Below are 24,610 nucleotides of genomic sequence, written 5' to 3' on the forward strand. Positions count from 1 at the left end.
ACCTCCTCTTTCTGAGCCTCACTTTCCTCCCTCTGAAAAATGACCATGATATTCTCATTTCCCTGTGTCTGCTATTCCCATCTATCCTTCTCTTGTAGCCTATCAGCCTGAGCTAGCACCAGCCTCTGATTGAATTCCTCCTCCTTTCTCAATCTTTTTTTTTGTATTCCAAGATTGCTCACAGAAGCCAAGAATGTCAGCTTTTGTGTAAGTGCATATGTTTGCAGGAGTAATTGTGATATATTTGGGAGGCATACATAGGTGTATAAAATATGCATATGCACGTGAGCTTCCTGCTTACTGTTCCCACCAGGAAAATTCTGAACCTTTCATTGTTTATTTCATATAATCTCCTTTTCTTCCCTGGAAAATGGATTTATGAACTAGCCTTGAAACCAAGCCCTTAAAGTAACCCACAAAAATGTCCACCAGCCTGTTCACATTCACACATGTACTTTCGTGCCACAGCATTTTTACTTTTCTCTAATGTTCTTGTTGCCTTTGCCTTAACTCTACAATCACATTAACTGTAATATTGCTGTTTTCCCTGGAAGCTGAAATGTTGTAAAGTGCAAAGTAGAGAAAATGGAAATAGGGAATTGGTACCCAGCTGTCGTGGAGATTGAGATTTCAGACTTTTCTCTACATCCGTAACTAAGTGGATATTTAACCAGATGAAGACAAAAATGAACTCAGGGATTTTCCCTACTGAATGTCTGTAAATGCACCGTGTTAAAAATAAAAACTAATGATCACCCCGTTTTCCATTCCTTTGTAGTGAAAACATTGTTCAATCCAGCCCCTGCCATTGCTGACCTGGATCCCCGGTTCTACACCCTTTCAGATGTGTTCTGCTGCAATGAAAGTGAAGTAAGGGTGAATTGCTTTGCTCGTTCTATGAGAAACCAAAAGTTCATGCAAGTGGGTAAAGCAAAGGGGCAGAACTAACCACATCAATTTGATGACGTGAATTCTCAGGCATGGTGAAAACGGATTTTTTCAGTTTACTGAGGTGTGGAGAAAAGGAAATTAGTAAATCCTAGGGGGAAAAAAAAGGATTCTCTGAGTCACTTCCATATTCTGGCACTTATCAAACCTCAGTTAATTTTAGTCCCTTCCTTGCCCTCACACTACTGGTGTTTTGTTTTCTTTTCTAATTATTTCATATTCTGAGGACTATATTAAAGTTGCCAGGTTTAGCAAGTAAAAATGCAGGATGTCCAGTTAAATTTGAATTTCAGATGGATAATAAATAACATACCTACACAAGTTTATACTGTAAAATTACCTGTCATTTATCTTAAATTCAAATTTAACTGAGCTTCCTGTATTTTATCTGGCAACCCTAATTAGTGTACAACTCCTGGAGGATCTGCTACATTCTGTAGCAAAGACCCTGTGTCATGATGTATCATCTGAACAGACTATCTATCAACTGGTATACAATAAGAAAGGATATTGTACCACCCTTTCTTAAATATTGTTAGGAAGAAAATTTCAATATTTCTGCTTTTTTATATGCCAGACAGCATTAGAACAGAGCTCTTGCCTGTCAGTGGGATGCAGCTATACACATTGGTGAATGCAACATGGAGAGAAAGAAATGAATGAATCATAATAGTTAAATTTCCACTTTTTGTTTTTGAAACAGGAACTCATTGTGTCACCCAGGTTGGAATGCGGTGGTGTCATCATGGCTTACTGCAGCCTCTACCTCCCAGGTTTAAGCAGTCCACCCGCCTCAACCTCCCAAGTCGCTGGGACCACCATGCTTGGCTAATTTTTTTATTTTGTGTAGAGACATGATTTTGCCATGTTGCCTAGACTAATCTCAAACTCCTGGGCTAAATCATTCCTCCTGCCTCAGCCTCCCAAAGTACTGGGATTACAAGCATGAGCCACTGCACCCAGCCTAATTTTCCATCTGGTTTAAAGGCTGAATAAAGGCTTTTAGGATTTCTTGACCTGCTTTCTTGATAATTTCATCTCTCAAAACATAGAGGAAACAAGAAAGAAGACTGCTACAAGGAAACTAATTTTAACAAACCACAATAGGTTATGCAATATTTTTGAGCAACCACCATGCTAGGAAGAAGGAATTGTGGGAAATAATGACCATTTCACAATAAGAGGTTAGAGTACCCTCAACTGCCAGACTGGCCTAAATTTTCCTGCTACATACTTGAAGAGCACTCTATTTATTACTCAAATGCTCATTACACCTCAAATTACTTATTCATGTCTTCTGTCTTCTCCATTAAATTACAAGTTCTATGAGGTCAGAGATATCTGTCTTATTCACTGTTGTATCCCTGATGGCTGTCCCTGTGTATATAGTTATCTATTGCTGCATAATAAACTACCTCCAAAATGTACTGGCTTACAACAGCAATAATTATTTATTGTCACTCCCAGTTTTTGTGTGTCAGGAATTCACACAGGGGATAGCATGATTTGACTCTCCTGCACAATGCCCCAGGCTTCAGTTGGAAGACGCAAAAGCTGGAAGTTTTCTTCACTCACATGCTTGACAGTTGATGCTGGCTTTCAGCTGGGGGCATAATGAGGTTGTTGGCCGGAACACGTAAATATGGCCTCTATGTGTGACTTGGACTTCCTCATAATATGGTAGCTGGGTTTCAAGATCCAGCTTCCCGAGAGAAGGAGACACCTGACAGAAGCCATGCTGGCTTTTGTGAGTTAGCTTCAGAAGTAACACGGCATCACTTCTGACTCATTCTATTGGTTTAAGCAGGAAGGTCCACCCTAGTACTCCACCCCTTACTAGAAGATTGTCATTGGCACAGTGTAAAACCAGGATTTGTGATATGATATAGGTTAATACAGTTATCTTTGGAAAATAACATCTGCTACACTGTACCTGCACATAGCTGGCACTTAGTAAATGCTTATGAAATAAATAAATGAAAGAACTCTGGTGTTTAAGGAAATTGGTCTCAGAAACTTAATGGAAGAAAGAAAAACATTAAAAGCTTAATGTTCTGGGGCCAGGCGCAGTGGCTCACGCCTGTAATCCCAGCACTTTGGGAGGCCGAGGTGGGCAGATCATGAGGTCAGGAGCTCAAGACCAGCCTGGCCAACATGGTGAAACCCCGTCTCTACTAAAAATACAAAAATTAGCTGGGCGTGGTGGCACATGCCTGTAATCCCAGTTACTGAGGAGGCTGAGGCAGGAGAATTGCTTGAACCACAACCTAGGAGGTGAAGGTTGCAGTGAGCCACGATTGCGCCACTGCACTTCAGCCTCGGCTACAGAGAGACTCTGTCTCAAAACAAAAAAAGTTTAATGTTCTTATTGATGAACTCTAATCACAGCAATAATGTAAATTCATGCTTATGATACTCTGCTCCAAACACAAACCATTGATATGTAAATATTAATGGAGACAATGAAAAGATACTCACAAGCTCTAAAACAAGATAAATAACTCCACAGATCAGAAATGGAACAGCCTCACAGAGCGTTCCGCCCTTGATATGCTGGCTGTACACCAACCCCAGAAACAGGCAGAGGTGGTAGGAAGTTCACCCACTGTGGGCCATGGGCACTAACAGTGTGCCACTTATAGGTGACTGGAGCCGAGCCCACGGATGGAAACCATACATGCTAGGCTGTGGCTCCCCTGCTAACAGTAAAAGGTGGAGGAACCTGCTACCCCTGCTGCCTGAAGCATATTTAAGGCTCCCAACCTGAGGAGCTAGCAGGACAGAGACACAGCCTCTGACCAAGAAGTAAACCAAGCCAACCACTGACTTAGTGACTGGACTGGCAGGAGCTCCAGAAACAGCAGAGCAAGAACTCCCTATTGCCAATATAATACCTGGTTCTGGTTTAGAGACTCTTGTGTGCCTGGCGGAAGCTACTATAAAACCACTGAGGGCCAGGCACGGTGGCTCACACCTGTAATCCCCGCACTTTGGGAGGCCGAGGCGGGTGGATCACAAGGTCAGGAGATGGAGACCATCCTGGCCAACATGGTGAAACCCCATCTCTACTAAAAGTACAAAAATTAGCCAGGTGTGATGGCATGCGCCTGTAGTCCCAGCTACTCAGGAGGCTGAAGCAGGAGAATCGTGTGAACCCGGGAGGCAGAGGTTGTAGTGAGCTGAGATCTCCCCACTGCACTTCAGCCTGGATGACAGAGCAAGACTCTTGTCTCAAAACAAAAACAAAACAAAAAACACTGAAAAGCAGGCATCAACCAGGTGGGAGCTGAGGTGTGACAGCTTTCCAACTCACAGTGAGCAAAGTGAGCCTGCAAATGAAAAACATAATGCTACGAAGTTCACGCAGCACAATCAGCAGCCTACAGATGAATTTGCCCAAGATGAAATTCATATAATAAAACTCAGCCGGGCGCGGTGGCTCATACCTGTAATCCCAGTGCTTTGGGAGGCCAAGGCAGTTGAATCACATGAACCCCGGAGTTTGAGACCAGCCTGGGAAACATAATGAGACCTCATCCTGTCTCTACAAAAATAAAAGATGAGCTGTGTGTGGTGGGGCATGCCTGGAGTCCCAGTATGTGGGAGGCTGAGGCAAAAGGATTGTTTGAGCTCAAGAGTTTGAGGCTGGAGTGAGCTATGATCATGCCACAGCACTCCAGCTGGAGTAATACAGCAAGATACGGTCTCTAAATAAATAAACAAGGCAAAAAATACTTTAAAATAGTGTAATTAAAGATTAACATTCATTATGAAAGAAGAAAAAATTTTGTGAAAGAAACACAGAATTGAAGCAACAACGTGCGAATATGAAAAACAACCAATTAGAAGTCGTGAAAACCTAAACAGTCATGGAAACGTTTTTAAATCACTCGGTAGAAAAATAAACGTTAGAATGAATAAAAAATTAGTATATTGAAAGAGAAATTGGGAGAAAAATACAGATCTTGTTGAAAGCTCCCTCATTTTACAGATCGTAATTGATGTGGGGAAGGTCACAGACTGAGTGAGTAGGCGAGGTCTCCTGAATGCCAGGGCGTTGCTTTTTCTGCTACCTGTCAGTACCTCTCCTAATCTGCTTCCATCTTCTCTGGCAAAAACAAACGAAAGAAACGAGTAGTCTGCAAACATGGAAAGCAAAAACTAGAAATTTGAGAAGAGGGGTTATGGCCCAAGAGAGGCTTGGAAGAATTATGTCCTTAGGTGCCAAACTTACAGGTGCAATTTATACCAAAATCATTGGCAGTGGCCCTTTCCTTTCTCCTTTCCTGCCTCCCCTCCAACCCTCTTTTTTTTTTTTTTTGATAGAATTTCCTTTGTTGCCCCTAACTCTTTATTAAAATTATTATATGTGCAGAAAAGCTGAATGAACAACTACCTTTCACCTAAACATTTGTTAACATTTTGCTATATTTGCTTTTCCTCTTCCCTGTGTGTACTTAGTTTTGTTTTTGTTGAAACGTAAGTGAAAAAAAGTATTTTGTTGTTGAGAATAAGTTGCAGACAACACGATACCTCACCCCAAATACTTCGGCATACATCTCCTAAGAGGAACCACAGTACCATTATCACACCTAAGAAGATTGTCAGTAATTCCATACTATCATCTAATATCCAAGCCACATTCAAATTTCCCCAGTGGTCCCAAGAATGTCTTTTATAGATTGTTTTTGTCATCACTGTTATTGCTTGAAATGTCTTTTATAGGTTGTTTTTGTCATCACTGTTATTGCTTTATTTTCCTGTACCAGTATCCATCAAGGTTCCCATTGCATTGGTTGTTACAAAAAAGAAGGGAGACATTTTCTAGAAAAACAAATCTGGAAGTAGATCCAGGTTACTTATTTTCACCACTGTTTCTGTTGACTTTTGTGTATTCCAGGCTGAGATTTTAACTGGCCTCACAGTGGACAGCGCTGCAGATGCTGGGGAGGCTGCATTAGTGCTCTTGAAAAGGGGCTGCCAGGTGGTAATCATTACCTTAGGGGCTGAGGGATGTGTGGTGCTGTCACAGACAGAACCTGAACCAAAGCACATTCCCACAGAGAAAGTCAAGGCTGTGGATACCACGGTAAGTTTTAAAATTTAAGAATCATGTTTAGCCCTTGAAAATTGTTACTTAGTAACTAATTAGATGCTGCACCTGAATTTTTGGATAATGAAATAAAGGCCTAGTAAGTGGGATATGGTGAAAGAGAAGAACAACCAGGCAGGGGAACTGTGTTTTAATCCCTCTCTAACTCTCTGTGGGACTTCATGCAAGCAACTTGACCTCTCTGAGATGTCGTTTCCTCATTCATAAAATCAGAATAGCAGTAAAATTATACCTGTATTACCTATATTCATTCATTTATCCAGTCATTCATTCAAACAAATAGGGATTTGTGGAATACCTATGATGTCCCAGATATATGACAGTTGCTGGGGATATAGCAATAAATAAGGCAAAGTCTCTGCCCTCGTAGGGCTTAGATTCTAGACAGTGAACAAGTAGCTGTGTCTTACAAGCTTCTCATGTGAAATGAACAACAAGGAGCACTGGTTAAGCAGAGATCATTCTTTTAACCAACAAATTCTAGCAGCTAACATTTACTGCATGCTTGCCGTGTCTCTTTTGCATACATCTCATTTAATCTTTAAACAATTCTATGGGACAGGTATTATTTCCATTTTGCAGATGAAGAAACTTATACAGGATCACATTGCTGGTAGGTAACAGAGCTAGAGATTCGAAACTAGGCATATAGACTCCACACAGACATGTTTTGTGTAAGGTACTGTGCTAAGGACCAGTGTGCTAGGTGAACAAGCCATGGCTACAGAGTAGGAATGAAAAGGAAACAAGTTAGAAAAAAGACTCATGGTTCCCCTAAAGCTAGGGAAACACAAATTGTTTGTTTATTGTTAGAATTCAGAAGAGCTTGCCAGGCGCCACTTCATGCCTGTAATCCCAGCACTTTGGGAGGCTGAGGTGGGCGGATCACGAGGTCAAGAGATTGAGAACATCCTGGCCAACATGGTGAAACCCCGTCTTTACTGAAAATACAAAACTTAGCTGGGCATGGTGGTGCACACCTGTAGTCCCAGCTACTTGGGAGGCTGAGGCAGGAGAATCACTTGAACCCAGGAGGCGGAGGTTGCAGTGAGCCAAGATTGCACCGCTGCACCCTAGCCTGGTGACAGAGCAAGACTCCGTCTCAAAAAAAAAAAAAAAAAAAACAGAATTCAGGAGAGCGGACTAGAAAAGTAAGTAAACTAGACTTGAGGAAGAATAAACATTTTAGGGTTTTTATTTAGAAGAAACTGATAGATAATTATTCATAAAATATATTTTGGTTTGTTTTTATGCTTAGAAGCGACTTCAAAATGTGGGTCATTATGAAAAAAGAAGGCTGAGGGGATCTGATGAAGTTTTGGATGTGAATATACACTGAAAAATATTCAAGTGCAAGAAATGGTTATGTGACATGAAATTAACATCCTGGTTGCCTTTCAAAATGTGCTTTACCAGGTATTTGATAAAGTGTGCTTGGTGTTGCTATTGTCTTCATATTTAGTCATTTCTGAAACTGTTAGTTTATTTTCTGTTTGTCAAGGACAAGAACCTGTATTTGAGGGGATCCTTAGTTCTGAAATCGATCCTCCGTTAGACTAACACTACTTTAAGTCCTGACCTAAAGTGAAAAGACTCTGTGCATCTCCTGCTAAAAGTGAAATGAGAGTTCCTCAAAGACCTACGTAGATGCACAGAAGTAGCTCAGCCACTATTCTCGGTGTCCATGTTAGTTACTACCCCTTTGGGTTGTAAGCACCAGAAGCACAACTCAGGCTTATGCAGGAAAAAGGATTTATTTGTTGCATATAATTGCAAAGTGTAAAGATATGGCAGAATGCAGAGGTTGAACGGTGTCATCCAAGCAAGTCAGGTCACTTGCTCACTGGCTCCCTCCCTGTCAGCTCTGCCCTCCTCATAGTGGGCTGTGAGCTCAGGTGGGTCCACTCCCTGCCCACACTGTGCCTCATGTCATGTCCCTGTCCCTGGTTTCAGATTCAAATCACTCTTATCAGAGGATAGGGAAGTGGATGCTGACAAGAAAACAGTAGAATGTCTAGTGTGTTTTAATATATCTAGAGATTTTTCATTTTCTTGCAGAATTTGAAGATGAACTATTAATTAGTACATAGGAAACTGAGGAAAATGTTTAAGTAAAGCAAATTTTCCCTTCTAGGTCATCTAGAACCTAAGGGTGATGAAGTGAATATAATCTTTGTACATGACGTGGCTATAAATGCTATAAATGCATAGTCATAACAATGTAAATGCCAATTCTAGATTTAACCAAAAATGGAGATTAGAATAATATTGTGAAGATGGGAGGATAAAGTAAGTGTGCATTTGCACACGGGGGGACATAAAACTAAATGCTCATCTTCCATAATTGGAACTCAAGAGATAATATCTAAAATTGACTTTTTTTTTTTTTTTTTTGAGACAGGTTCTCACTCTGTTGCCTAGACTGGAGTGCAGTGGCTCCATCTTGGCTCACTGCAACCTTTGCCTCCCAGGCTCAGGTGATCATCCTACCTCAGTCTCCTAAGTATCTGGGACTACAGGTACACGCTACCATGCCTGGCTAATTTTTATATTTTTAGCAGAGACAGGGTTTCGCCACATTGCCCAAGATGGTCTCAAACTTCTGGGCTCAAGCAGTCCGCCCACCTCAGCCTCCTAGAGTGCTGGGATTATAGGCAGTGAGCCACCATGCACAACCCTAAAGCTGGTTTTCTAAAAGCAGTATAAGTTTATTGCCAGAAACATCAGATAATTACCAGAAGAAACCACTAAAAGAATTTAAAGTATTTGCCTCATGAAAATGGGAATGGAGAGAGATTGGCCATTTATACTTAAACCTTACATGAGTCCACAAAAACTTGTATGTGAATGTTCATAGCAGCATTATTCATAATAGCCAAAAATTGGAAAGAACCCAGTGTTTATCAGCAGATGATGGATAAACAAATTGTGGTATATCCATACAATGGAATATTATTCAGCCATTAAAAAGAATACTGATATATACAACAACATGGATGAAGCTCCAAAGCATTATGCTAAGTGAAAGAAGCTAGATACAAAGGATTATATATTATATGATTCCATTTAAATGAAATATTCAGAAGAGATCAATCCATAGATACATAGCATAGATGGGTGGTTGCCAGGGACTAGGGGGAGGAGGAATGGGGAGAAACTGCCTAATGGGTAAGGCGTTTTACTTTAGAGTAATGGAAATGTTTTGAAACTAGATAAGAAGTTGGTGATAGTACGACATTGTGAGGATACTAAATGCCCTGAGTTATTTATGTTAAAATAGGTAAATTGTTAAATAATTATCTTTTAAAAGGAATGAAGTACTGATTCATGCTATGACATGGATGCACCTTGAAAACATACTACTAAGTAAAAGAAGCCAGGCATAAGAGGTCACATACTATGATTTTATTTCTATGAAATATCCAGAATAGGTATTATAAATCCATAGAGACAGGAAGTCAACTGATGGTTGCTGGGAGGGGATGGAGAGTGACCACTAATGAGTATGGAGTTCCTCTTTGGGGTGATGAAAATGTTCTGGCATCAGTGGTAATAGTTGGACAAGCTTGTGGATAATAGTAAAGAACACTAAAGCATACCCTTTTAAAGAGTGAATTTTATGATGCATGAATTATATTTCAAATAACAACGAAAAGGCTCCACCTAAGCAATTCACTCATGAATGGATATTCGTGATAAAGACTCTCCACTAAATTGCCCTACTGAATATATGTGAGTGGACTCTCGGCATCCCCCAGGTGGAGCAGCAGTGACACTGACAGGAACCAGGGTAGTGATTTTCTGGGTCTAGAATCTTCCTCATCTTTTTTATGCTATCTTCGTCCTCTCATCCAGCACTTTCATTATTAAAATTCTTACCTGTTCTGCACACAGCTGTGCAGCCTCTTCGTAAATCTGATAAAGAGAAGATAATTCATGTGGCGAGTGAGAAGCTCCCAGGGAGGCATTTTCTTCTGAACAAATGGGCTCTCTCACTTTTCTGTGAGGAGGGTATTACTTGCTCTCAGTCGGTATGTAACCTTCTCGCTTTTCTCTTCCTCCTAATCCCTTATTAAAAAGTCAGGGGTGACATGGATAGTGGAAACATCTTTAGTTTGTTGGCGTGTTGTCCACTCGAGGCAGACAGCCTGCCCTAGAAGAAGCCATTTCCCGTTCTACGTCAGTGCTTCTGCAGACTGCTATATTCAGTTTTGCCTCACTGTTAATAGTTGAATATATCACTTCTATTTTTACATCTGTTTTTCCCGTTGTACTAGAGTGAGATGGTGGCAGTAGCTGCAGATGTCCTCAGCTCAGTTTGGAAGACATGACAGATGTGTCTTTTCTCCCATTTCTACATGTTATCTGAATCTCAGCCTCCAAATGACAGAGCGTGCTTGTCCGCCCTCTGTTCTTCCACCCTGAATGTTAGGGGGTTTGCCTGCTTGCGTTTGGGATTGCACTAAGCACTCCATAGTCAGAGACACACACCTAAGCATAGTATATTTTAGGATTATTGTGCTACTGTGATACATTATAACATTAGTTATCCCTGACTTATAAGCGCTGAAATTCTTGACATATAAATTGCTTTTCTTTATGTAAATGGTTAAGTCCTGGAATCTACAATAACACTCTCAAGAATTTAGTCCATAGGCTAAATCTGTCTTCTCAAGAATCCCTCACTCCGTAATAATGCATGGCTATGTAAGTAAGCTGAGAACAAACAAAAGCCAGGGGCACAGGAAATACATCTTTCCTGTTCTTTATTCTCCCTTCCATCCTTCACATTTGAGTCCTGTAGTGTTCAGAGTTGCTGATGAGGCACTGGGCAGTGGCAGCCAGCTGCATGGGTGTCCCATAACTACTCAGGGCTTGAGAGTTAACTCTAAATTAGGATTGCACCAGTAAGAAGTAGAGATAATTTCTGTTAAAGCTTGCACGGAAGCACTTTCTTAGGATGAGGTGATTGCTGGGGCTGGCTGGTTACTCACAGGTTTCCCAGGTGACCCCTTGTATTCCTCTCATCCTGGGTTCTGGCCCACAGCCATCCCAGCTGTCTCAAGGATAGGGTTAATGGATCAACCTCTTAGGCCCCATCCAGTCTGACAGTTCAATCTTTGAAAACCTAGCATCTGAGGGGCCATTACTCCCGACTTGGTATGACCTTTCCTCCGCCCTACATTCTCCTCTCCCCACCCTTGTCACTTCCACCAGTGGAAAGTCAAACTAATATTACAAAATGTACTTAGAACTAATGAATTGAGGTGATCTCAAGAGGTGTTTCTCAACGCAGGCAACCTGAGGCCCTGTTCCCTGCTTAGCCATAGTCCTGCTGGGAGGACTGAATACTCAGCAGTTCTTGCATGAGTACTGCCAGTAATAGTCTCTGTGACTCTCCTTGAACTGTGTTTCCCCAGCAGACTACTCTTCTTCTTCTCATCTCCTTCTTTCTGATCAACATATACTTTCTTTGCATGTGGTAATTAGTTGAGTTTCTGAGGGGATTTGTGGCTCAGAAGCCATTTTGTCCTTGAATAGAGACTTTGCACATTTCTGTCCAGAAGCTTCTGTTATAGCCAAGATGTTTTGGTGTCCCTTACTGTTGATTGGCAATACTTGAGAAAGGGCTGGGTGAGTAAAATAATATGGTTTAAAAAATGGTCAAATCTTAGCTGCTAAAGAGGTAACTGTAAAGTAATAAGGCTAATTTTGAACTGCTCTGTCAAATTTTTTATCCAAGAACTGACTCTTGTTTCCTTCAAACCTTGACTTTAAGAGACTTACTCTGATACAGCTACTACTCAGAGTGCCTTTGGAAATCCTCTCTCAGAATTGCCTTGAGAGCCTTCATTATCACCTTTATTCCACTAATCACTTTTTCTGCTTGTGAAATTAATACATACTTTAGTGTTCAAGGGGGGAAGGAGAGCAGCAACACAGAAAGGTATAAAGAAGAAAGTCAAGTGTCCATGATCCTTCCACTTAAAAGTGATTGTTAACCTTTGGGTGTAAATCCTTCCAGATTTTTTTCTATGCATAGTCATACACTTTTGAATATCTGCTTACAGACAATTTGAACATTTGCAATATTATAGGATTAATATGTATAATTACACATATTACAACCAGAAAATTACAACTACAAAACAGTGTAAATACAACTAAAAAAATCAAGTATTTCTCTAGAATAATATAAATAGGCAAGTCACTGAAGAAGAAATATGAAAAAAATAAATGAGACAATGCTTAACCTCATTAGAAGTCAGGAATATGCACATTAACATAACAGTGAGGTCCTCTTTATTGCCCATAAGGTTGGCCAAAATTAAAATTTGAGAATGTTTAAGTCCAAGTAGATCACAAAACAAGTATTATACAGTCACGTAATTATGGTGGGAATGTAAATTTCTACAGTGTTTCCAGAGGGGCAATTTGACAGTACTAATCTTTTTTTTTTTTTTCTTTTTGAGATGAAGTTTTCCTCTGGTTGACCAGGCTGGAGTGCAATGGCTCAATCTCAGCTTGCCGCAACCTCTGCCTCCCCAGTTCAAGTGATTCTCCTGCCTCAGCCTCCCAAGTAGCTGGGATTATAGGCGTGCGCCACCACTCCCTGCTAATTTTTTGTATTTAATAGACACAAGGTTTCACCATGTTGGTCTGGCTGGTCTTGAACTCCTGACCTCAGATGATCCACCCACCTTGGCCTCCCAAAGTGCTGGGATTACAGGCGTGAACCACCACGCCCAGCTGACAGTACTAATCTTTAAAATATACTTTCCCTTTGAAAATAGTAAATCTTGGCTAAGCATGCTGGCTCACACCTGTAATCCAAGCACTTTGGGAGGCTGAGGCAGGAGGATTACTTGAGGCCCAGAATTCAAGACCAGCCTGGGCAACATAGCAAGACCCTGTCTCTATAAAAAAAAAAAAGAAAGAAAGAAAGAAAGACAGGCAGAAAATAGTAAATCTCCTTCTAAGAGTCTGTCCTACAAAAATACTCACATACACAAATATTTGTACAAGAATGTTTAATTCAACTTTGTTTGCAATAACCAAAAATTGAGGTGTGTCTTCCTAATCATCAATAGAAAAAGGGTAAATATTAATAATAATGTAGTGCCATTTACTTGAAAGTAACTCTCTAGCTATCTCTAAGTAAATGCATATTTTAAAATCTGGAAAGAACCTCACTAGCTGTTATGATCATTATTCATGGGAAGGGGTATAGGCAGGGGAGAAGGTGTTATAAAGGGGGACTTCTGTCTACTCCATACTCTACTGAATTATTTGAGTTTTTCCATAAGCCTGTATTTTTCATGTATTACTTTATAATTTGAAATAAATATGACTTTGGGACATGGCCAAAAGCTGTTTGGAGCCATATCTAGCATGTAAGATCGGTGATACCATTTCTCTGAGGGTGTACTGGGCATTATCCTCACAAAGAACCTCTCAAGCAGTTCATAATCTTCATATAACTGGGCCAAGGAGCCCCTTGACGTAGGATAACCTCTGAATGGATAGACTCCTGGTGCCAAAAACATAGATCTCCATTACCTTCCTATTGAGGGCACTTAAGGCTCCTTCAGTCTGGTTAGTTTATTATATACTTTGACAGGTTTTTTTTCTTAATCTTTTTAAAGAAATCATTCCTCAGAAAACATGTTATTTTATACAGTTCTTCTTGGAAATATCAGAATAAATGTCAAAGCATCACTGTTTCTGATCGTCATTCAGATGTACAGCAGATCTTCAGACAAATTTTCCTCATGTTCAGGTTTTCTGAATGAATGAATCTGCTTATAGATTTCCATTTAACTCTTCAACCCTCAGTCTCACAATTAGTCATACCTTGAGTGATCTTAACTCTGGCTTTTGCCACATTGCTTTGTCTTCAGTTGATGGATTATCTGGAGTTGTAAAAGGGACCAGCCAATAGGTGATATCTCATGTTTAGGTATTTGGTAGTTCACGTACTTCATCTCCCATTTGAAACAGTCGTGAATGGAATGGCTCATGAGAGATGGAGGAACATGTAACACCATGCTGTGGACTGAATTGCGTTCCCACCAAAATTCATATGTTGAAGCCCTAACCCGCAGTGTGACTGTATTTGGAGATAGGGAAAGAAAGCAATGGTTAAATGAGGTCATAAGGGTAGGGTCCTGGTTCGATGGGATTAGCATCCTTATAAGGAAAGACACCAGAGAGCTCGCTCTCTCGCTCTCTCCCTTTTTTTCTCTCTCTCTCCTCTGCATGCACACAGAGTCATGTGAGCACACAGCAAGATGGTGGCCAAGAAAAGAGGCTTCAGAATGAAACCTACTTTGCCAGTACTTTGATCTTGGACTTCCCAGCCTCCAGAACTGTGGGAAATAAATTTCTATTGTTTAGGCTGTTCAGTCCATGTTATTTTGTTATAGCAGCCCTAGGAGCCTAATACATACACAGAGTCAAGTGAATGTGCTTCAGAAGTGACCTGAAGTGAATGCTAGAAAATTGGCTGTTCTGTAAGGAGAAAATAATCCAAAGCAAACTAAGAGGACTGGCCTAAATCATCATTTTGGTGAAATATCTCAAGGATTTTTGCATATGGTTTAACTGTAGTCATCAGTCCCAGTGGCTAAGAGCAGACGATGGCCTGAGTTCTAACCCTGATTTAGCCATTAACCAGTGGTGCTGCTTTGGGCAAATGATTTCTTATGTTAGGGGCTCAGGTTGTTCACCCAAGCATGATGTGTCTGGTGTGGCTGATCTCTGAGGAACCTCTGACCTCTGAAATTCCTTGATTCATTAGCCTCTGAAATTAGATTCTTTGGGGACATGAGGATTCTTTAGGCTAACAATAAAAGCTGGGCACCACTCTGTGCCAGGCATCATGCTGGACTCTATGCATTACTTCACATCCTCAGAACAACCTGCAGGATGAGTTTTTGACTATTTGAGGGAGGAGGCAACTGTGGTTCTCAAAGGTTACTTGGCCTGCCCAAGGGCCTACAGCTGGTAAGCTGGCAGAGCCAGGATTGATTTTAAGTTGGTCGGTCTGCCTATCTGTCTGTCTCCAACACCCATGGACTTGCTACCTCACTCACCACACTGTCTTTTGATTGGGTGACAGTCTGCCTACCCTTCACTCTCCCTTATTTGACTTTCCAGCACTGACTTTCCTTGTCACTTCTCATGATACAGGCTTCTTTTCTGTAGATCTTCAGAAGCGGCCAGATCTTGAAAAGGCCTTGCTTACTTTGTACAGTACACTGCAGCCTCATTTAAATGAAATAATCCATGTATACCCTGAGAACAGTACCTAGCACATGTAAGCACTCAGTATGTGTTAGTTCTCACTAGTACATCCCTGTATATCTGATTGTTCACTTTACCACTTTATGGATCATTTGGGTACCAGGTAGCGTAGACCAGGAGCTTGTATCACCCACCATTAAGCAGAATGAATATTCTCTTGGCTCTGTACCATTAGTACAATGTACCATGATGCAACTCCAGCTTCCTCCTACCATGGTAAGGAGCAGGACCACATGGTGATATGGTGGCTCTGTGTCCCCACCCAAATCTCATCTCGAATTGTAACCCCCAGGTGTCAAGGGAGGGACCTGGTGGGAGGTGATCGGATTATGAGGGCACTTTTTCCCATGCTATTCTTGTGATAGTGAGTGAGTTCTCACGAGATCTGATGGTTTTATAAGGGGCTCTTCTCCCTTCCCTTCACACGCTTTATCTCACCTGCTGCCATGTAAGATGTGCCTACTTGTCACTTGTCATGATACAGGCATCTATAATTGCTCCTTTTCTGTAGATCTTCAGAAGCTGCCAGATCTTGAAAAGGCCTTGCTTTGTACAGTACACTGCAGCCTCATTTAAATGAAATAATCCTTGTATACACTGAGAACAGTGCTTCCTTCCACCGTGACTGTAAGTTTCCTGAGGCCTCCCCAGCCATGCGGAACTATGAGTCAGTTAAACCTCTTTTCTTGATAAATTACTCACTCTTGGGTATTTATAGCAGTGTGAAAATGGACTAATACACATGGACAGTGATTTGCAGGATCATGCCCATTCCAAACAGCAAAGGTTCTGGAACAACTCATGTTCTTTCATTCTCATCATTGAATGATCAAACCTGGAGGAGAGGTGCACTACTCTCAGAGACTATAACCAAATCATTTTTTCTTTAAATTTATTTAAGTAGGAGCTAAACTATAAAGGTTAGTGAAAATGTGATTCTTATTTTTTAACATTCACAAACTAGCTTTTTAGTTGAGGCAACCTCCTGCCCATCCTTAAGGTTCATCTCAGAGAGTTCTCTTTGGGCAACCCCACTGCTTAGTACAATGCTTGGCATATAATAACAGGCCCTCTGCAAATAATAAAAGAGTTCTAGTTCCTTCTGGGAAAGTAACTAGTTTGAGTGTTAAGAGTCGCTTACCCTCCCTGAGCCTTAGTTTTCTCAGGGGACTAGGGGATCAATTGGATTTCTTACATTCTTTAGGTTCTACATTTAAGATGCCCAGGGAAACAATAATCTTAGATATAAATGCTCCCTATAAATGATTTGCAAACAGAATAATTACCCAGTTTTCCACTTTTAAACATATCCTTAGATTGTTTTATCTACAGTCATACAAAGGCCAGGCCAAAAAACTAAGTTACAGAGAGTGCACAACATCTCTGAAATCGTCATCATAGAATAAAGAAAACCCAAATGAAGTTCCGAAATAGCCCTGTTAGCCTTAGAAGTGATATTAGTAAAACTCTGCAGACTCTGGTGGCTAGAAAAAATGAAGAAGACAAAAAGAAGTTCACTGACTGTAAGGAAAGGACAGAGGACAAGGTAATTGCAGAAGAGATGGATAGACAAGGCACAAGACATCTGTCATGCCCAGGGGGCCATATTAGCTCTATTACATTACTTCCACATCAACAGATCACCTCATTTATTAGCTAATCAGGCAGAATTCAATATTTTAAATTATCTTTCTTAATCCTGCATGTGATCAGTTGAATACCCAGGGCTCCAGAAATCTAATTGTAACTGCTTACCAGAAATGTCATCTTCACTTTGAGGAATTGAACCAGGGCCAAAGCTAAGGCTGTTTTCTCCATTTTCCCAAGGTACTGTCCCACGGTCAGACCTGGACATGCGTATACATGTGACTACCGCCCGACAGCTTAGGGGCTCCCTGAGGAGATGTGGGCCCCTGGCCCTGCTTCAGAACTCAAATATGGCCAGGGACTGAAAGAGGAATATGGTAGTAGAGAAGAGGGGTATGGAAGTGGATGTAGAGTACAGAAAAGGAACTGTTGTTTCAGCCTTGGAAAAAGTCAAGAGAGGACTAAATCTAGATTTAGAATGTTCTGTGGGCCTAGACATAAAATAGTCCCTCTGCCCAGTAAGAGGGGATTGTATAAGGTTATAAGATCTTGCTTACCCATCTGCGATTAGGATTTTGCTTCCTCTTAGCTTCCTACATCTAACCCCACCTGTCCACCCTCCTTAAGCTTCTAAGACATTGGTGTGGTAATATGGCAGTGAGCCTGGGGTCTACTCCTCACCCATCTTCCTGGGATGTTGTAATGGTGTTCTCAGGAGCAAACCTGCCAGGACAACACAATACATTTTCTAAGTGGTTTCCATTGAGTGACAGTGTTTCTAGGGTAGACCTGAAATTATGAGGAGGTGAAAAAAACCACCTAGAGCCAGGCGCGATGGTGCATGCCTGTAATCCAGCACTTTGGGAGGCAGATGTGGGCAGATTGAACTCAGGAGTACAAGACCAGCCTGGGCAACATGGCAAAACCCGGTCTTGGCCAAAAAAAGTTAGCCAGCATGGTGGCACACATCTGTAATCCCCACTACTTGGGAGGCTGAGGCAGGAGGATCACTTGAGCCTGGGAGGCCAAGGCTACAGTGAGCTGAGATCATTCCACTGTACTCCAGCCTGGGCAACAGTGAGACCCTGTCTCAAAAAAAGAAAAAAAAAATGCCCAGAGCCAAACCATAGAACCCATGGCAGTGGGAGCCATGCCCATTGCCCTCAATGGCCATTATTGCTGATAGAGTTGAACAAGGGAATAGAAAAAGAGGTGTCTGGTTCATAGCTTGCTGTACTCTGCCCTTTGTATAAAAGTGTGTGCATGTGTGTGTGTGTGTTGTAGGTTAATGGTGTGTATACTTTGCTTGTCTATGTTGATGGCATGTACTGTGAATAAACAGTTAATTGCATGAATGCCATGTGCTTATGTGTACGTGTGTGTGAAAAGAATGTACTGCTGTGGGACAGAGTTTAAAGCAGCTATAAAGCAATTCATTCTTGCTTTCCTCTTCCTATTTCAGTTCCTTTAAGAACAAATACAAAAGTGTTCTATACTGTGGTACAGCCCCTGAAAAAGTTATGGATTTGGAGATCAAAGGGATCCAGAGATTAGGTGAAGTACATCTCCCCTAAGAGATGCTCTAAAAACTGAAAATGTTATATTGTTTTCTTTCCTTGGTGAAGCAAACCAAAAGTAGAAAAAGAAAGATTATAGTGACATCTGCTAGGTGTGTTCCCCATGACTGTCCTGTTCCCAATTAGGAAAATCTTTTCCCTTCGTTTAGTATTCTCTTTAACTTTTAGTGTTAGTATGTAGGAATCTAATTGTTTAGATCAAGTTGTATGTGACTATAATTTGCATCAAATACATACATTTATTTCTCCCCTCACTAGTCCAAGCCAAATCAGATTGCCTCTCTTTCCTTCCTTCCTTTCCTCCTTTTATTCTTCCTTCCTTCAAATGATGAAATATTTCAACCACACTGAACTGTATAGAGAATAATATCATGAACATCCATTGACTCACCACCTAGCTTTATTAATTTTTAACATTTTGCTATTTTTGCTTCTGATAGTTTTTAAGAAATAAAATATTACAAACACACTGTGACTCCTGTGTTTAAGACGCTTAGTACTACGAAGAAGTTAGCTTTTTTTCTTTTAAGAGATTGGGTCTCACTTTGCCACCCATGCTAGAGTGCAGTGGCACCATCGTAGTTCACCGTAGTCTCAAACTCCTGGGCTCAAGCCATCCTCCTACTTTAGCCTCCTGAGTAGTTGGGACCACAGGCATATTACCATTATGCCCAGCTGATTTTTTTTTTTTTTTTCTAGAGCTGGAGTCTCACTTTGTTGCACAGCCTTGTCTCATACTCCTTCCTGGTTTCAAGCAATCCTCCCACCTCAGCCTCCCAAAGTGCTGGAAATACAGGCATGAGCCAACACGCTGAGCCAGACAGACCTTAGCTATTAATAATACATTTGAAGACAGTATTTGTTTATTAAAATGTCTCTTGTTCTTTGCCATTTTGCAGTTTTACTACAGGGAACCTAGATCTGAATTTATTTATACTGCTTATGACTCTTCTTCCTGAATCTCAGTATTTATGTTTTTCGTCAATGCTGAAAAACTCACAACCATTTTCTCTTATTGTTGCCTTTCCCCTATTTTCTCTGGGAACCCTGTTAGATATTCATTCTCTCTCTCTCTCTCTGTCTCTTTCTCTCTCTCTCCACATATATATAGATAGAGATATATAGATAGAGATATATGTAGACCTTCTCTTTCTATTCTTCATGTCTTTTAAATTTTGTCTCTTCCATAATTTCCATATCCTGGTCTCTCAGTGCTATATTCTGGGTTATTTCTTCAGGTCTTTTGCCCAGTTCATTAATTGTCTTTTTAGCCATGTCTGATTTGTTTAGAAACCTGTTTTTGTGTATAGAAACCACATATTTTATTTCTAAAATTTCCATTTGATTCTATCTCAAACCTGCCCATGCTTTCATATGGTAGATTCTTATTTTAAAATTTCTTTTTTATTTTATTTTATTTTATTTTATTTTTGAGACGGAGTCTTGCTCTGTCACCCAGGCTGGAGTGCAGTGGCCGGATCTCAGCTCACTGCAAGCTCCGCCTCCCGGGTTCACGCCATTCTCCTGCCTCAGCCTCCCGAGTAGCTGGGACTACAGGCGCCTGCCACCTCGCCCGGCTAGTTTTTTTTGTATTTTTTAGTAGAGACGGCGTTTCACCGTGTTAGCCAGGATGGTCTCGATCTCCTGACCTCATGATCCGCCCATCTTGGCCTCCCAAAGTGCTGGGATTACAGGCTTGAGCCACCGCGCCCAGCCAAAATTTCTTATTTTGTCTTTAATCATTTTAAACATATATCTGTAGTTTCTTTTAGCTGACTCTATTATCTGAAATTGCTGAGGACTAATTTCGTGTCTGTTTACTCTGTTTCATGGTAGATTGTTTTGTCATATGTTTTATAGTTGTGGGCTGTGTGTGAGCTTATCGTCAGTGGTACTTTATCTCTGAGAATCCTATGTAGTCTAGGTTGAAGGTATTTCTTGCCAGAGAAATTTGCCTTTGCTTCTGCCTGCTGCCCCAGGAGTATCCCTAGCTGAGGAATACTTTTATTTTAATTTCTTGGCTTGTGAATTTCTGGCCACACAGGTAGTATAAATTTCAAAACCCAAACTGCCTAAAAACAGGATCACATTACGAAGTCTCAGTAATAGGATTTGTTGCTGATTCTCTGAGCCGGTGCTGGAATTTTTTTTTTCCTGGTTCATCTTTTCTGTAGGAATCTTAGTTCCAGCATTCCACTTTGCTTGAAACCCACCTTTTGTCCAAACATGGCCCTTAAAACTGAAGCCCCAAGATTAGCAGGACCAGCACACTGCTTGGATGGCCATAGTTTATGCTCTCGCCATGCTAGTTTTTAGAACTCTCTTTGTTTTTGGACTCTGGGAAAATCTTAATTCTATTTTTTAGATATATTAATAGTAATAAGGTTTCTGTTTTATCCCAGAATTCTGAGTATCTTGTAGAAGGAGAGTTTTCAGAACTCTAGGCTACAACATTGCTACAAAGAGAAGCTTAAATTGGGTTTCTTCACAGGCAGTGATCACAGTCAGGGTCCTCAGGCTGCCTTTCATCTTATTCTCAGAGCATCGTGGGAGTTCCAAGACTAATGATACAAAAGCGACCTCTAGAACTGGAAACAGTTCCTTAAGAAATAGGAAATACCCTATTGGAAAGAATGGCAAAATGGAATGAGGCATATCCCACTGTATACTTTCTTATTCAGCACACTTTGAATTTCCCACATGCCACACAGTGGATATACACTGGTATACCAGGGACACACCGACACAATAAGACAGTCGCTGGCCACAAAGAGCTTGGAATCTAGAAGAGTGCATAGTCCATACAGTCAGAATGAGAAGTCTCATGGTGATGTAGTGGAGGGAGCCCACCTAGCCTGAGGAGCCCAGGGAAGCTGTTTGAGAGGGTAAGGGGAGGAGCCGAGCTGAAGGATAAGGCAGAGGCCGCTTGGTAAAGTGGCACCCAGGCAGACGCTGCAGCTCATGAAGCAGCTAAAGGGAACATGGCGTATTTGTGCTGCTTCAAACAGTTCTGTTTGGAAAGACCTGAGTACAAAGGAGAATGGGAAAGGATGAGGTGGAGAGGTGGCAGGGTTGGGTTGTAAAAGGTCTCCTTTGCCACTTCGGGGAATTCACACTTCTGAGGGCAATGGGGAGCCATGTAAGCAAGGGATGCATTTGATCAGATTTATACTGTATAAAAAGATTAATATGGCTGCTGTATGAAGAATAAATTGGAGTTTACAAGACTGGCGTCAGGGAGAACAGTCCAGAGACTGTTGTATTGATCTGGGTGAGAGATGGTGGCAGCCTGGACTAGGGAAGTGGAAATGGGGATTCTGAGAAGTGGGTTTGAGAGCTCATGGGAATTCAGATGACATAAAGATAGTTCATTTCCTTAAAAAAAAAGTGGGGACGGGGAGAGATAACTAAGATGATTATTTCATAGTTGAAACAAACAGATCATTCTGTCAGTCTGAGTGGTTTTCCACATTTTTTTTACTCTGACTCACGTAAAGGCTAAAACCTACTCCCACTAGAAAGAGTTCCTGTCATCAGTGATTCTCTGCAGACAGCACAGAAAGATGCCTGTATAACTTACAAAAAAAATAAAATTAAAATCTCAGGTGATCCCTAAATGCCCTTCCATCCGGTATGCCTGGCTTCTAGGGAATCACTGATGTGTGTAACAGGCAAGCATTTGGAGCAGAAATCGATCCTTCATTTAAAGTAACTGAAGTAACTCTTTTGCAACATAATGCTAGTTCAGATACTTGCCCTACCACCTGTGCCTTAGACACTAGCTTATTCCTGGTGGAAACACAGCCTTCACGTAATTATGCATCCTTCCCTGATAAAGTGACAAATCAGCCAGTATATGACGAATTTGAGTTGTGTAGACAAATATACCAGGTGCACCAGCCAAGACAGACACAGTTGGTTGTGAATCATCCACATCAGCTTTCAGTGCAGTTAGATTCACAGAACAATTGCTCAGTTCCTTCCTTCATTTTCACAGTGTAGACCTGGCTCAAGACCCAAGAGTGAAGCAGCAAGTGTGAAGAAGCAGAAACATTATAAATAACCCAGAGAATCCTTTTATAACAGCAACTGCCTACTGATTTTGTGGCCTAACAGCTCAAGCAAAAACGAATATAAATACAACATTGTGCAATGACTAATTACTCAAAATTTTGTGCATCAGCAGAAGTGGAACCTGTGGTTGGTGCTAATATTATGAAATGCCTTTGCTGTTTAATAATCTGGTAGCTCTATATTATTTAGCATGCATTTTTCTTGAAGAACAATGATTTTATTTCAAGTACATCTCACTGAAATAAAAAAGCAGCTGTTAGAAGATGAACATTTGGCAGAAAATATTTTAGCGAATCTTTTGTAAGATATTAAGTCCTACTGGATTAATTGTTTTCTGTCTAGAATGGTGGAGTCACAAAAAAAAGGCGATTGCTGACCACAAAAGGCAAAAGGCCAACCTTTAGAACTCAGTGAATCACTAACAGACATTTTAGTTTTAATTGCCATTTATTCACCAATATATATACAAAGCTCTCATTAATATTGCCTGAAGAATGGGCCCTTTTTAATTCCATTTTTAGCTCACTCTCAGGATTCCACTTCTCTTTTATTAATGTGGAATTCTTTAAATTATAGAATAAATTAACCCACCGCAGACATTTTGGGCAGAATGGGGTTTTCAGCAAATTTTCAGCCTCCACAGGCCATTCTTCTCAGCAGCTTGCCAGCCAGCAGAGCGGTGAGGGCCATGGCTGGGAGCAGCACCTGCCCCTGAACTTGAAGAGAGGCTAGAGCAGCCCACTGGGCTCCTGGCCCAAGCACACTCTCAGGGTGACAGTGTCCTTCCCATGTTCCTTAGGCTGGCCAAACAAGGGATATGCCAGTGGGTAAGCCACATCACCATAAGGCTACTGGGCACAGCCAGTTTCAGCCAAAGAACATTATGGTTGAGCTGCATTGATGTAGCCATATTGACTCACGGACAATTTTCACATTATTATAAGCAAAACAGAAAATATTCTTTTTTAATTATCAAGAAATGTGAAAAAACAAAGAGCTTCATCTTATCTCCAGTTCCCATTCCTGGGGTGAAGTGAGTGATAGGTAAAGATTAAAAATGGAAGAGTTTTCAGAGATGGCTGAAGATTACCTATAGGGTGAGGCTCAGGCTTAGGCTGAGGGTGGAATGAGGTATAGAAAAGGGAAAGGATCAGGCATGTCTGTTCTGTATATTATTTGGTAATACAAGACAGTATATCGACATTTTTACATGGTCATTTTGACGCAAATGTTATCTCAAAACAGCTTCATCAAAATGCTCCACTTCAGTCCTGGTCTGACCAGCCAGCCCAGAGCCTATCACAAACTAACAAAGCTGAGAATGGACCCTGAGACACAGTCAGGCCCCAGATGGAGCCAGCCACTGGCCTCTGTCAGTATGAACTAATGACTGACTTGGACCAGGAGCCATTTATCACCAATAGTGGGGCCACATCTGTCCATGGCACCAAACTGTGAGGTAGGTTGAGCACCACAACCAAGCACCTCAACCTGTGTGAAGGCTGAGATGACCGAGACACACTGCGTCAGGCAGGGGATTTCTTTTGTCTTTGACTCAATTTTAGATGGATTCCAAGTGATGCAGTTATGATTATCTGTACTCTTTTTTTACAAATCGTTACTAAATACTTGTAGGGTACCAATAAAGGAGGAATCTGGCAGTTCTGGGATGAAGGTTAATAGAGTTTTTCTTGTTCTGTAGTAGGTTGAAATTTAATCAGTGTATTGAAATTCAGAAGATTAGTGTCATTGGTAATACTACTTACAGTTGCTTTGGGCAGGGCAGTGCTGCCCTGAGCATATCTTAGCCCCACCTTACTTTGATTTTGCATTCAACCCCTTATTGATCCTTCTCTGTTCTCACCTATCTTAATGAAAAAAGGCTTTAGCCTCATAAACCTCATTCCAGATAGAAATACATAATTCAAGAGAAACACTGATGTCAAAGAAGAGAAGGCATACCAATTTGTGTCAGCATTTGCTGTAAATTAGAGAGGAGTACAAG

The 24,610-nt window shown here is 41.1% G+C and overlaps 1 protein-coding gene across 2 annotated transcripts in view; it reads left to right on the forward strand.

Annotated features, from left to right (window-relative positions):
- Positions 1-24,610, forward strand: part of RBKS (ribokinase) — a 119,509-nt gene that overhangs the window by 56,081 nt on the left and 38,818 nt on the right. Inside the window, exons 6-8 of one of the 2 annotated variants that reach the window (XM_011956297.1) lie at positions 779-870; positions 5,849-6,037; positions 22,529-23,276. In XM_011956297.1, the coding sequence (XP_011811687.1) occupies positions 779-870; positions 5,849-6,037; positions 22,529-22,594 (347 nt within the window). In that variant the 3' untranslated portion in view covers positions 22,595-23,276. Of the gene's footprint in view, positions 1-778; positions 871-5,848; positions 6,038-22,528; positions 23,277-24,610 lie in introns of those variants that run through there. The other variant, XM_011956296.1, reaches the window with a different exon arrangement.

The sequence above is a fragment of the Colobus angolensis genome, unplaced genomic scaffold, assembly GCF_000951035.1.
Source record: "Colobus angolensis palliatus isolate OR3802 unplaced genomic scaffold, Cang.pa_1.0 Scaffold413, whole genome shotgun sequence".
Taxonomy (NCBI): domain Eukaryota; kingdom Metazoa; phylum Chordata; class Mammalia; order Primates; family Cercopithecidae; genus Colobus; species Colobus angolensis.